This window comes from Geotrypetes seraphini, chromosome 10, assembly GCF_902459505.1.
Source record: "Geotrypetes seraphini chromosome 10, aGeoSer1.1, whole genome shotgun sequence".
Classification (NCBI taxonomy): Eukaryota; Metazoa; Chordata; class Amphibia; order Gymnophiona; family Dermophiidae; genus Geotrypetes; species Geotrypetes seraphini.
The window spans coordinates 27,152,036-27,167,176 of NC_047093.1; the positions used below are offsets into that span (position 1 = coordinate 27,152,036).

The 15,141-nt window shown below is 41.3% G+C and overlaps 1 protein-coding gene across 3 annotated transcripts in view; it reads left to right on the forward strand.

Annotated features, from left to right (window-relative positions):
• LOC117368163 (polycystin-1-like) overlaps positions 1–15,141 on the forward strand; it is a 134,035-nt gene that overhangs the window by 52,266 nt on the left and 66,628 nt on the right. For 2 of the 3 annotated variants that reach the window (XM_033961537.1, XM_033961538.1), the window contains exons 17-20: positions 6,238–6,393; positions 10,720–10,857; positions 11,729–12,011; positions 13,229–13,451. In XM_033961537.1, the coding sequence (XP_033817428.1) occupies positions 6,238–6,393; positions 10,720–10,857; positions 11,729–12,011; positions 13,229–13,451 (800 nt within the window). The remainder of the gene's footprint in view (positions 1–6,237; positions 6,394–10,719; positions 10,858–11,728; positions 12,012–13,228; positions 13,452–15,141) is intronic. The other variant, XM_033961539.1, reaches the window with a different exon arrangement.

Consider the following 15,141-nt stretch of genomic DNA (forward strand, 5'->3'; position numbering starts at 1 on the left):
CTGTCAGCATCCTTCTCCCCCCTCTGTCTTCCCCATGTGCTTTCAGCGTCCTTCTCCCCCCTCTGTCTTCCCCATGTGCTTTCGGCGTCCTTCTCCCTCCTCTGTTTTACCCATTTCCCTTAAGCGTCTTTTCCTCTCCACTCCACCTTTCCTCCCTTTCTCCCCCCCACCCACTCAACCAATTTCTGGTTGCGTCAGAGATGACCTTTACGGTAGCCACAAGCAGCTTCAATACTCCAGCTGCTGTAAGAAAGTAATTTAGACTTGCGGCCACAGGGCAGGGAGGTTTGTCGGACCGGGCCTGTTGTCGGTCAGTCGGTCGGGCGGGTGGGCGGGGGGAAGCGTCATGAAGGTAAAGGGACGTGGCCGGCTGTGCACCCCTCCTAAGGCTGCACCCGAGGCGGACCGCTCCCCCGCTCCCCCTTGGTACGCCACTGGCACTAACTCATGCACTAACTATTTTAGCACTAACTATTCTAACTCATGCACTAACTCATGCACTAACTATTCTGGCACTAACTATTCTAACTCAGTGCATGAGTTAGTGCATGAGTTAGAATAGTTAGTGCCAAAATAGTTAGTGCATGAGTTAGAATAGTTAGTGCATAACTATTTTAGCACAGATTCCACTTTATGTAATGAAACTTACCCCCGCCCCCATCCCTTTAACTAAGCCAGGGTAGAAGTTTCTACCGTAGGCTGGATCACTAAATGCTCCAATGCTCGTTGAATTCTTTTTTTTTCCCCCCACTATCTTTTTATTGATATAAATTTTACAATCACTTCAAAAGATACATGCTACAGAAATATCAGAAAACAATTATAAAAGTAAATTATTCAAAGGAAAAATATCTAGACAATCAGGTCCATAATTTTTAGTAAATATGGATCTGTGAAATTCAAAATAAAAATATAAGAATCAAGGAAAAAGAAAAATAATAATTCTCAGAAAGACTTTCCTCCTATATCCCTACTTCAGTCCACTTACTAACAGTGATTGTCTAATTCAAAATGATTATACAGTAAGTTTTAATTCCTCTCTAGCCACGATTAAATCCAATAGCTGTTTTGGGTCAAAGACATTATAATCTAATGTAATCTTCCATTTGTGAGTCGCACAAACCTAAACAAGCTTAAGGTGACAGATCAAAGAGGAAGAGGGAAAAGGAGGAGGGATGGGAGGTTCGGAGAAGCAAGGGGAGGGGCCTAGAAGGAGAGGGTGCTATACAGAAGCTGACTCACTATCAGTTTTTCTTAATAATGGCAAAAGATATCTATACCAAAATAGTCACAGAGTCCTCTGCAATGAGTTCAAAATGAGGTCCGAGAAGGGTATCAGACAGCTCCACAAACCAATATAGTTTGAGGAAAATAGACTCTTCATTTACCCACGGTACCTCCTCCTCCGTGTATATTCGTTTTCTATTTTACTTCTTTTTGTCTATTATTTGATTCTAAATTGTTAGTCATTTCCAATATTAGAGCATGCTATTATAAATCATTGCTCCTACGTGTCAATTCTGAGTACTTAGCTTTCAGCTGTAAACTCGCTCCCCTGAATGCCAACGCGTTTCGATTTCTTTATCAAGGCGACATGGGGAAAGCTGAAATCCAAGACAAATAAAAATTAGCATTCTCCAATTTAAATGGAACTAAAAACCTAATTTTATTACTCTATCTATTCTATAGAGGGAATGACCCACCCTCTCCAAAACCGTAATTGCTTACCTACTAAAGTGTACATGCACTGCATACCGCCCCAAAGCTTTATCAAAAGACAAGAGCGGCCTCAACACTCTGGACTTAAAAACCCCCGCCTAAATGACGACATTTCCGGGGGGCAGGCTCATCAATTCTAACTACAGAAAATTTTTAAAGAGACCGATGGAGCAAAAGGTTATACAAAAGGAGACCGGCCAGATTTAAAGGTCCGCTTGCGCTAACCAATCAGAGGATTCATTAAGCCCCTTAGGTGACATGGTGTCTAAAATAAACATCCACAGGAGTTCACATCGATTAAGTCTCCGGGCAGTATTCCCACCCTCCCACCCTACTATAATGCGGTCTAAAACTTGCCACTGTAAATCTTTCAATGTGTGACCACAACTTATCCAATGGCGGACAAGCGGGGAAGATTCATTGCGGGTATGAACTCTAGATTTATGTTCAGTGAGACGCACCCGTATCGGGCGAGTAGTCCTGCCTACATATAACTTGGGGCAGGGACACTGAATTACATAAATAACATTATCAGAGTTACAAGTGGTGTTATATTTACTCTTGAATATTTCCCCCGTACCGGGATGGGTCCAAATCTCCCCAGATATGGTATAACTACACCATTGGCATTGACCACACGGAAGGTGACTCCCTCCTTGGAACAAAGCCCTCTCCTGAATTTTGTTATGATTTAAATATTCACCCAAATTTCTTCTTCTCCTATATGAGCAAATAGGGTAATCATCCAAGGTAGGAGTTGCCAACTTAGGGATATGCCAGTGTTTTTTCACTATCTTCGAGATCTGATGGGCAAGGGCTCCACCCTTGGCATTGACCACACGGCATCCACCCTTGCCCATCAGATCTCGAAGATAGTGAAAAAACACTGGCATATCCCTAAGTTGGCAACTCCTACCTTGGATGATTACCCTATTTGCTCATATAGGAGAAGAAGAAATTTGGGTGAATATTTAAATCATAACAAAATTCAGGAGAGGGCTTTGTTCCAAGGAGGGAGTCACCTTCCGTGTGGTCAATGCCAATGGTGTAGTTATACCATATCTGGGGAGATTTGGACCCATCCCGGTACGGGGGAAATATTCAAGAGTAAATATAACACCACTTGTAACTCTGATAATGTTATTTATGTAATTCAGTGTCCCTGCCCCAAGTTATATGTAGGCAGGACTACTCGCCCGATACGGGTGCGTCTCACTGAACATAAATCTAGAGTTCATACCCGCAATGAATCTTCCCCGCTTGTCCGCCATTGGATAAGTTGTAGTCACACATTGAAAGATTTACAGTGGCGAGTTTTAGACCGCATTATAGTAGGGTGGGAGGGTGGGAATACTGCCTGGAGACTTAATCGATGTGAACTCCGGTGGATGTTTATTTTAGACACCATGTCACCTAAGGGGCTTAATGAATCCTCTGACTGGTTAGCGCAAGCGGACCTTTAAATCTGGCCGGTCTCCTTTTGTATAACCTTTTGCTCCATCGGTCTCTTTAAAAATTTTCTGTAGTTAGAATTGATGAGCCTGCCCCCTGGAAATGTCGTCATTTAGGCGGGGGTTTTTAAGTCCAGAGTGTTGAGGCCGCTCTTGTCTTTTGATAAAGCTTTGGGGCGGTATGCAGTGCATGTACACTTTAGTAGGTAAGCAATTACGGTTTTGGAGAGGGTGGGTCATTCCCTCTATAGAATAGATAGAGTAATAAAATTAGGTTTTTAGTTCCATTTAAATTGGAGAATGCTAATTTTTATTTGTCTTGGATTTCAGCTTTCCCCATGTCGCCTTGATAAAGAAATCGAAACGCGTTGGCGTTCAGGGGAGCGAGTTTACAGCTGAAAGCTAAGTACTCAGAATTGACACGTATGAGCAATGATTTATAATAGCATGCTCTAATATTGGAAATGACTAACAATTTAGAATCAAATAATAGACAAAAAGAAGTAAAATAGAAAACGAATATACACGGAGGAGGAGGTACCGTGGGTAAATGAAGAGTCTATTTTCCTCAAACTATATTGGTTTGTGGAGCTGTCTGATACCCTTCTCGGACCTCATTTTGAACTCATTGCAGAGGACTCTGTGACTATTTTGGTATAGATACAGAAGCTGAAACAGTTATAAGAACCCCCCTCTAAAAGAATCACACATAAACAAGGACATTTCAAGACAAAATTGGAACCCAGATTAACCACTCTTGGCCTAAAAGCCAAGAATGTCTGGTGCTTTGATTTATAGAGTGAAAGTGTAAGTGTAAAATATTAATGCGATCCAGTTCAAGAGCAAATGTAACAATTAGAGTTAATCTTTGAGTTATTATTATCTCCAAAGAAGATTCAAGGCAACCAGTTAAAACTACTACTGAAATTCAAAAAAACGTAGATTATTTCTCCTTAACTGGTTTTCCAACTACTCCAGCTTCCTATGAACCAACTTCTTATCTTTTACTAAAGCCACCCCCTAAACTCTTCACATTTCTGTTCAAGGGAAGTTGCTTTCTCCAACTGTTGAATTCATCTCCTGAGACTGAGATGCAGTCTCTTTCTGAAAAATATTTTAAATTCACCTTCCATTTTGTCCACATTTCGTAAAAAAAGAAGAATTCAAGTTCTATATTACATTACATTACATTACATTAGGGATTTCTATTCCGCCTGTGCCTTGCGGTTCTAGGCGGATTACAATATAGAAAATATCTGGGATATTCCAGTAGAGTTACATTTCAGGATAAGAGTAAGTTACAGGAACAGTAATGAGTTATGATACTACAATTTCACAGAAGATAATACTTATTACAGAAGATAATACATATAACAGAAGATAATGCATTTTACAGAGGTAATACATGTCAACTCGATCGGTTAAATCGGGTGTAGTGTAGAAGAATTACAGTACATTCTAGATCACAGATAAAGAGATAATATAGGTGGGTATTTCCGAAGTCGTTGATTGGGAGCTCATTGGGTGGTGGTTAGAGTGATGGGAGATATTTTTTGAACAGTAATGTTTTTATTTCTTTGCGGAACTCTTTTATGTCTGTTGTTTTGGTCAGTAATTTTGAGATGTCAGAGTCTATTTTAGCTGCCTGTGTCCCAGAGAACATCAAAGGTTACCACGGCTGGCTTCTCCGTTCTCACCACTCCACAGCTAACAGGAAGGACTTTTTCCCCTATTAATAATAATTTATTTTCTTATATACTACCCAACTGGAAGTTCCGGGCGGTTCACAGCACGAGAACTGAGACATATCAGCGAAGACACAAAATACAATAGAATTCAGTGGAATACAATACAGTGAAATACATTATGATGCAGTACAATGTAATATAATGTAATATAATTGCATAAATTTACCAAACAAATAGGTTTTTATTGATTTTCTGAACTCAAGGTAATCCACAGTACCTTGTAGATTAGAAATTTATTTATTTATTTATTCAATTTTCTATACCGTTCTCCCAGGGGAGCTCGAACGGTTTACATTAATTCATTCAGGTACTCAAGCATTTTTCCCTGTCTGTCCCGGTGGGCTCAGAATCTATCTAATAGACCTGGGGCAATGGGGGGGGGGATTAAGTGACTTGCCCAGGGTCACAAGGAGCACCGTGGGTTTGAACCCACAACCCCAGGGTGCTGAGGCTGTAGCTTTAACCCCTGTGCCACACTCTCCCTAAATCTTTGTTGTAATCCTTCTAAAGGGGGGAAAAAAATCCAATGGAGTTAAGTTCCCATGAAAGCAAGGGAGAGGATGAGGCTTCTCCCGCACTTTTTTGTTGCTCCTCACTCTCCAGTGGGGTGCTTCCAGGCTGTGGAGGCACCGTGTGACTCTCGGGACTTAGCAAGATCCCGTTTCCATGGCCGCTGCTTGCTGAGGCCTGCTGCGTCAAAGCGGAAGAGGCAGAAGGCATGGGTTTGACCGGCGTCCGAAAATCATCCAGGGTCATCTGTCTAGTCGGCGGTACTTGGCTAGCTGCCGGGATTCGAACTTTAGCCTTCCTCTTACTCATGATCCAGGTAAGAGACAAACCGGCAGACTTAGACTTCGGTGGTCAGGACAGAACGCTCCGAGCAGTCTTCCTATTCAGTCCCCATCTTGGAGTCCAAAAGTGATCTAAAGACAGTTCCAGTGAAATAACTACACAAATATACATAATGAATGATAACTAGTGGGCAGACTAGATGGGCCATTTGGCCTTTATCTGCCACCATGTTTCTATGTTTCTATACATAAATATAAGATGTATAAAATGCTAAATAACATCATATATATAAACCGATAATGTAGTTAGTCAATACTAGTATTCTATAATGGCAAATACGCAATGTAATTGCTGATATAGACTTCATGCTTAGTGTCCAGCATTGTAGTGTCTAATTTTTAGGAAATCTTTACAGAATTACCCCTGCTTAATATACTTTAGCTATGATGACTTTCAACCATTCATGATATTTATGGGTAAGATCCTGATAGAGAAGTTAATCTGAGCTGTTTTTCTCTTTCTTGAAGAAAACTCTCTCTCCCTCCTGTTCTTCTTCTCTTCCTCCTCTGAAGAGAATTGCAAACATAACTATTCCACGTGCCATGCTGTGTGGTGGAGCTACCTACGAATTCACCCTCACCGTCAGAACTGCTGGGAAAGATCCTGTCTCTGTGTCACAGACGGTAAGTTCAAGCTTTACTTTCCACATAACTTAAGGCCTATCATTGTGTGATGGTTCTACCAAGGAGAAAAAGCAATTGCTTCAAAAGTTATGCTGTGAAACAGTAGAGAGACATCCCTCAAAGCCCAATTTAAGGATAGGAGAAGTATTTTGCAGGCCAGAGCAGTGGAATGGAACAAATGGAACCACACCAACTTCCTAAGTCTATACAGTTGGAACTTAAGAATAGCCAAACTAGGGCAGACCAATGGTCCATCTAAACTAAAACTTAGTTTTATAGACCGGGTCATCAACCACATGGAGCTCAACTTGATTAACAGTAAATGGTAACATAATACAGAGGAACAAAAACAGGAAATCAGCAGTGGCCAATTCAGGTTCCAAGTACCTGGCAGAAACCCAAATAGTAGCAACATTCCAGAGCTAAGATTGTGATGTCATAATGCTTCATTCCACCAATGCCTAAGGGCTCTTTTATCAAGGCGCGCTACGGGGGTTAGCGCATAGGACATTTCATCACGCGCTAACCCCCGCGGCAGCCTAAAGTCCTAACGCCTCGTCAATGGAGGCGTTAGGTACTAGCGCGGCAGGCGGTTTAACGCGCGGTATTTATTTATTTAAAGTTCTTTAAGCTATGTAATAATAATAATAATCAATTTATATACTGCAGGACTGTAAAGTTCTATGTGGTTTACAAAAAATTAAAAAGATTACAATTAGATGAAATTAGATAACTAAATAATTAGAAATAATACTATAATGATCTAGGTAGTTCATTACAATATCCATAACAATTAGTTGCCTAAATGTTTCAGGAAAAATATGTCTTTAAATATCTCCTAAATTCCACATAGGAATCAGAGAGCATAATCAGATATTCCAGGTGCTTACCCCATAATCAAATATCCAATACAGAATACTCTCAAAATTCTGGGAACACACCTAGACAGAGGCTGCACAATGCAAACACAAATACACAAAACCATAAAAAAAGCATTCTTCCCCATGCGAAACCTAAGAAAAATAAGAAAATTCTTTTTCATAGAACACTTCAAGATCATTGTACAATCCCTCATACTCAGCTCCTTAGATTACTGCAACAGCCTCTACCTACCTTGCCCAAATACTTGATAAAACAACTACAGACCGTTCAGAACACAGCTATCAGACTCATCTACTCGCTCAGCAAATTCGACCACGTCACCCCCGCCTATGTAGACTCTCACTGGCTTCCGATAAAAGCAAGAACTCAATTCAAACTCTACTGCTTACTTTTCAAAGTAACCCTTGGTATGGCCCCCAATTACCTGAACAACCGTCTTTGCTGCTACCGATTACCCAGATCAAGAAGAACTCAGAATCTTTTCACCTTCCCCCCTCATAATGGTACCCGACGTAAGAAACTTTACGACAGCCTTCTAGCAACTCAGGCAGCGAAAATTGACCCCACCATCACCAAACTGATGATCAAAACAACAGACATCAAAGTGTTTCGGAAAGAAATCAAAACATTTCTTTTCAAAAAACACGTCCTTACTTAATATTCCCCTCCCCAATCGCACATGCACTCTCCCCAGCAAATAACACACTAGTCATCCCCTTGAACCTCATTTACGAAAAATATCCAAACTCCTAAATAAGCATCTTCCTTAGGTATCCATTTAACCTTCTCCTAAATAAGCATCTCCCTTAGGTATCCACTTAACTGATTCCTTCAAAGTTAGGTATCTTTCTTCAGTTGCCTATATTGTTTTCCCCACTGAACCTTGTAACTACTTGAACCCTGTCAAGTTATTCTATCGATAAATCCAGATATCTTATACTTGTATTTCTATACCACAACATGTAATTTACTTAAATCGTTGTAATGTAATTCTCTCGGTAATGTCCTGATCTCTTTTAACTGTAATCCGCTTAGCACCGCAAGGCACAGGCGGAATAGAAATCACAAATGTAAATGTAATAATGCTGCTTGATATGTAACAACGGAGAAACTAACCCCCTCCTTTACAAAGCCGCACTAGCGTTTTTAGCGTCTGCCGCAGTGGCCGGTGCTAAAAATATTAGTGCATCTTTGTAAAGAAGGGGGTACAGTAGCTAGAATAGAAATGCTAATCAACACGATGGATGTGCTTGTTTTTGGGTGCAAATTAACTCAATAGTTGACAGACAAACACACGCTTCATCATCCACCATCTGCAGTTGTTCTCTTTTTTCAATTTAGGAGTCCTTTTACTAAGGCACGCAAACCGATTTAGCGCGCCTTAAATCAGTTTGCGGATCTTAGTAAAAGGACTCCTTAATTTCTGTCAGAGCTGAAAATCCAAGTTCACAAGGATCCGAAGATCCAAACGGTAACAAAAGCCTTGATTGCTCTGTTGCACAAGGTAGGATAACTACTGCATAAAAATTTAAAACTAACATTATTTGCCGTTAGTTTTCAAGGACCAATCACATCAAAGAATGATGCTTGCCTAGGCGGTTATATTCTTACGCACACAGTCGCTCATACCATTGACAGACTCTTGCGTACATGACGTACATGTCATCTATTCCATGAAGGGGATTTAAAAAAAATAAAGTAAAATTCTGGAATTTCTTTGGGGCACACCACTGTGCTGTGGCACTCAGTTTGACCCATTTATTTGCACAGACTGGAATATTTTTGTATTTCACAATGCTCAGGTTGTAGAGGACAATAATTGTTACATCTTTAAACATTTATTTAGACAGTCAAAGCTTGGATAGCGAATAACATAGTTTACGAGTGTTTTGCAAGATGAGCAAATTATTTTCTTAAATTTTAACTCGATAAACGAGCATTGTCTTGCAGTACGAGCACATATATGTGCGTCATGTCAAATACGCATAATCTATGCGCGTCGCATCACTGATCACATCTGAACGTAATACATGCACCCGCAGTCCAAGCGTGCACAACATGTGCACATCTTACGCTGAGCGTGGCTGAATGTAATAAAAGCATCACGCCCAATTCACCTGCAATGTAGTGTCGGGTGGAGGGTTGCTTGACTTCAGCAGCTCGATTTGTTGTTGTTGTTTTGGGCAAGTTTTTGCGTTTATTCTGCACATGTACCCATGGCTTTCACTGGGTGCCTCTCACCCTTGCTACACCACTGGATGGGGGGGATTCTTGGGTACTCATTGGCTGTTTTTGACCTGTTCTTTGGCTAGCATTATATCCATTTATTATGGATCGTGTGCATTGTTGCTGCCATCCTTCCTGATTTTCTAATAAAAATTGTATGAAAGCAAAAGATCTGGGTGCCATTCTGTCCAATGTGCGGCAAAAAAAGCAAACAGGATGCTAGGAATTATTAAGAAAAAGATGTTAAATAAGACCAATAATATTATAATGCTTGAGTATTGCGATAGTCTGTTATTAATACGTGGGGGAAGCCTCTACTTGTCTTGGATCGGTAGCATGGAATATTGCTACTGTTTGGGATTCTAGAATCTTCTTACTCTCTGGGATTCCGGAATCTTGCTATTCTTTGAAATTCTGTATGGAATGTTGCTACTCTTTGGGATTTTAGAACCTTGTTACTTTCTGGGATTCCGGAATCTTGCTATTCTTTGAGATTCTGTATGAAATGGTACTACTCTTTGGGATTCTAGAACCTTGTTACTTTCTGGGATTCCGGAATCTTGCTGTTCTTTGAGATTCTGTATGGAATGTTGCTACTCCTTGGGTTTTGGAGAGGTACTAGGGACCTGGATTGGCCACCGGGAGAACGGGCTACCGGGCTTGATGGACCATTGGTCTGACCCAGTAAGGCTATTCTTATGTTCTTATGACTGTTCAAAATGAGTGAGATCTTGCAATACAAGTACGTACAGTATTGTATTTTGTATTAAAGTTTTTGGGATATGGAATGAATCATCTGAGTTTTCATTATTTCCTGTGGGGAAATTTGCTTTGATATACGAGCGCTTTGAATTCTGGAACGAATTATGCTCGCAAACCATGGCACCACTGTATTTGTTTTTTAAAAAATTGTGTACGCTTTACTTGTACCCTATCTAGATTGACTGGATATCACAAGAAATAAATAACTTAAAAGATATAGAAATGCCAAGCTACCCAATTCCAGGCTGGAGCTCTAGAATAGTCCTGGATTTCTAACAACCCTATTCTGCTGATTTCAATGGGCAGCATCAGGCACTACCAATCCCAGGACTGGCCAGAACATTTCCAGCCTGGCACTGGGTAACTTGGCACCTCTCGATGATAAGATTAAGCAAACGTGGACGAGATCTTTCGCTCAGTTCCTAACAGGACCCTGATGTCTGTGTTGATCTCTAGGTTTCAATTAGGTCTGGCCACGTCCTACCAGTGACGCTGGAGTGTCGCTCCTGCTGTGCGCTATCTAGTTACCAAGTGAGCCGAAGTATCCATGTCACGCTGTCTGGGCAGTGTGAGACCTGTGACAACTCAACTCAGGTCAGCTTTAGTTAATACTGGGAGAGAGCTTGGGGACATCAAATTTCCAGTTTCTGGGGTACCAGGGAATGAATGTCACCCCTAAGCCAGAATATGTTTGGAAATCATTACGTTCAAATAATCAAAACTTATTAACTGTCCCATTATCGCCTCATGTACTGTATCTCCACGAAAATAAGACTTACCCCAAAAATAAGCCCTAGCATGATTTTTGGGGTGGGTCCTAATATAAGCCCTATCCCAAAAATAAGCCTTAGTTAAGATCCCTTCCTTCCATCCCTTTGTGTTTACAATATTTAAACGTCCTTATCAGGACGACATTATCACTAGGATGACATTATCATTATTAAAATTATTTTTTTCTTTTTACCTATTGAGATCTGTTTTTTATTTTTTATTTTCATCTCACCTTTTGGTTTTGCCCTAAATCTATCTTTTCTATCCAAAATTGAAGTTCTCCCCGATTACCCTATTGCTCAAGCGAGTCAATATGTCCCGTCCATTGTTATTAACTGTTTTGGTTACTGTAAAGCAACACGCTAATTTTAACTGTAAACCGCCTTGAAACCACGTATTGGCGATTTATCAGATTTTAAATAAACTTTGAAACTTCCTGGAAAGAGAAGAAGCAAAGTTTAGCAAGACAGAAAACCACATTACTGTTTTATTGTTTTATGGTATTTGTGATGTATTTTATATGTTATCTGTATTTTGTGTATGTGATTTTGTAACCCACTTAGGATTTACCGTAAGCAGGCTAGATGTTTTTTAAAAATAAATTAATTAAATAAGGTTACAATTGCAGACACCATGGTGAAATGACTGCCACACTTTCATAATGAATTTCTTATTTTATCATTGGTCCTTTCAGTACAAGTGGACAGTTCTGAGTTCAGATGGACAGCTCCTACCCTTGGACAACACAACCACATCAACGGGAGCTTTGAACCGTGATCTGGTGATCCGCCAAGGAATCCTGAGAGATGGTGTAAACTATACGTTTACCGTGACTGCGTTCCAGCCCAGCAGAGAACTGTGGGGCGCATCTAGTATCACACTGACCCCAAACAAACCCCCTAATGGCGGGGTCTGCACCCTTCAGCCAGAAGACAATATCTACCTGTTGGAGACTTTTGTATCATATCGATGCACAGGTGAGAATCTCTAGGGTTATGCAGTAACAAAAGCGTTTCATAATGAGGCATGATGAGCTAAGACATGCCAACTCAGGTCAGACCTTGGGTCCATTGATCCCAGCATCCTGTCTCTGACAAAAGCCATCTGGGTCGCTAGGAAGTGCCCAGCGGATCCCAGACATTGGGAAAGCCACAACTTGGCCTGGATTGGTATCAAGGAGTGTTGCTACTATTTGGGTTTCTGTCAGGTACTTTTGACCTGGATTGGCCACTGTTGGAAATAAGAAACTGGGCTAGGTGGACCATGGATCTGACCCAGTATGACCAGGGCAGGATTAATCCTTTGATGGTCCCTAGGTACACAAGTACATTGGGCCTCCTGGCCCTACCTGCCCATGTCTCTGCCCATAGCCCTGCCCCATCCCGTTCCAATCCCTGTCTGGCTATGCCACAGAGCAATATAAAGCTAACATAGTCCAGTTAATAAATTCCAAAATAAAATACCTTTTTTCTACCTTTGTTGTCTGGACATTTTTTTTCCCTTCATGCTGGTCCCAGTTGCCTTTCTATGTCTTCTCTTAATTCTCTTTCCAGTGTCTGCTATCCATTTGGCTTTTCTCATTTCTCCTGTCTTGTTTCATTCCCTCACTACACCTCTGTCTCTGACTGGGACCAGGAAATGATGTCAGAGAGTGAGTTGAAGCTGGCGTGAGAAGCAGCTTGGAGATGCTTCTCACTGCTGGCAAAGATTGTGAAGAGGTGTGTGTGTGTGTGGGGGGGGGGGGGGCGCTCGTAGTGGGGATAAACAATGTGTGTGGGGGTACACAGTGTGATGATACCAGGTGCCACCCTCCCTTGCTACGCTGCTGCATCTCTGTGCCGAGAACGGGAGGGGAAGGCAAGCCGAGCCAGTCCTGGAACTACAGTACATTTCTCTGTATCAAAAGTCAAATGCACATCCTAACTCCTGGCGTTTCTAGCAAAAACATTAGTTTGACATTGTTAATTTGAGAAATGTCTTCTAGCCTGACTTATTGGAGTGTTTTGATTTCACTGAGAGTAAAAATGAGGATTAAGACATGCTGGAAAAGGCTAGCGAATGATGCTGGACTCTTTTTTGCTGTGATTTTTTTGCACAATATTAGATAAGATCTTTGTCTTTTTCATTAGCAAAAGATTATTTAATGGATTTTGGATCAGGGCATTGGATCCTCCCTTTCTTGCTTTCTTCTCAGGATGGGTTGATGAAGACAGAAATTTAGGGCAACTCATTTATACTTTACAAGTCCAGATCTGCTCTCTCAGTGGCCAGTCCTGCCAGCAATTCTGCCTCTACCGTGGGACCAAGCCCTCTTTCAGCACTTTATTACCCATAGGCTCCGGTGGAAATCAGTCTACGGTGGCTATCTCTGTTGAGCTGGAAGACTTACAAGGAGCCAAAACACTGGCCCTGAAACGGTGAGTACATTGTGTTGTGTTTGGACTTGGAAAGTAAAAGGTAAATCCAGACAGATGAACAGAACATGCCAGGTTGCAGTCTGAAAAAAACAAAAGGAATTGACCCCAAAATATCCACAAAGAAGAAAAACCAGAGAAAACCAAAAAAACTCTGTGGAGTGACGATGTTCCTAAATGGACTTTATTTGAAAGTATCAAAGTTCCAAAGGTACACTAAAATCATCCACATAAAATAATTCCATCCACATAAAAGTAAATCATCCACATAAGAGCCTTAAAGGCCCTAGTCCGCTAGGGATACAGGACCCAACACGGTCCGCGTTTCGACAAAAAGTCTTCTTCAGGGGTCCCTGGGGATCCTATAAAGGTGAGTACGTGAAGACTTTTTGTCGAAACACGGACCGTGTTGGGTGTCTCGCTTCTGGCTCACCACACAATTGTTTCCCATGTACTCACCTTTATAGGACCCCCAGGGACCCCTGAAGAAGACTTTTTGTCGAAACGCGGACCGTGTTGGGTCCTTTATCCCTAGCGGACTAGGTCCTTTAAGGCTCTTATATGGATGATTTACTTTTATGTGGATGGAATTATTTTATGTGGATGATTTTAGTGTACCTTTGGAACTTTGATACTTTCAAATAAAGTCCATTTAGGAACATCGTCACTCCACAGGTTGTAGTCTGAATCATTTGGATAGATTTTGGGCTTCATGTATTTTCCCCTATGGGGCTACAGTTTTCATGCATCGATGCTTCTTGATATAATTATGCTTCCCTACACCACATCATCACTAATGTCAAGTACCTCTTCCCGTTTTGTTTCTGTTTGGGCTTCATTTAGATGTGTGCAACTCAAAAATGTTCAAATTTATTTATTTGGTTTTATATCCTGTCTGCCCCAACGGGTTTCAAATTTAGGGTTACCAGATCTTCAGATTTCCGAACGGCTTTTCAAACCCCGGCACTTTGTCCGGGTTTTGAAAAGCCTCCTCAAATCGTGTCAGGCAGTGACGAAATCCACGCATGCGCAAATGCCATGCGTTACATCATAGCGTGGCATCCGCGCATGCGCGGACTTCCTCTCTGCCCGAGAAGAGCAGGCAGTGGGGGCGGGGCTAGGGTGAGACTGGGGGCGGGGTTAGGGCATTACAGGGTGGGGATGGGCAGAACTGGGCGAGCCTGGGGGGGAGGGTCTAGGGGGTCCAGATTTTCTGATTAGAAAATCTGACAACCCTACAAATTGATGTTTACAGTTGGATACACACTATAGACTGCATTCTATATATGGTGCCTAAAAAAATCGGTACTGAAAAAAAAACACTAGAGTGCTTAGATTAGTTGTGGTTTATAGAATAGCACTTACATCCGGGAATTGCACTGAAATGTGGTATAAATCCTCAAGCCTAAATTAGGTACGGATTCTCTTATTACATGCATAAATTCTAGGCACACCCCAATCCCTTCATGATTTTTTGCAATTCCATGCTCCAATTTTGGACTCATGCAAAACATTTAGGCACAGATCCCACACCTAAATACACATATGCAACTTTTAATTACATCAAATTAGTGTAGTAATTGCTTTTTAGGATGTCAGTTATCAATGCTAAATGGCTCACTATTTAATTAAGTTGTGTGCACATATTAGGAGCATGCCCAAATTTGTGCATGCGACTCAAAGCGCCATATAT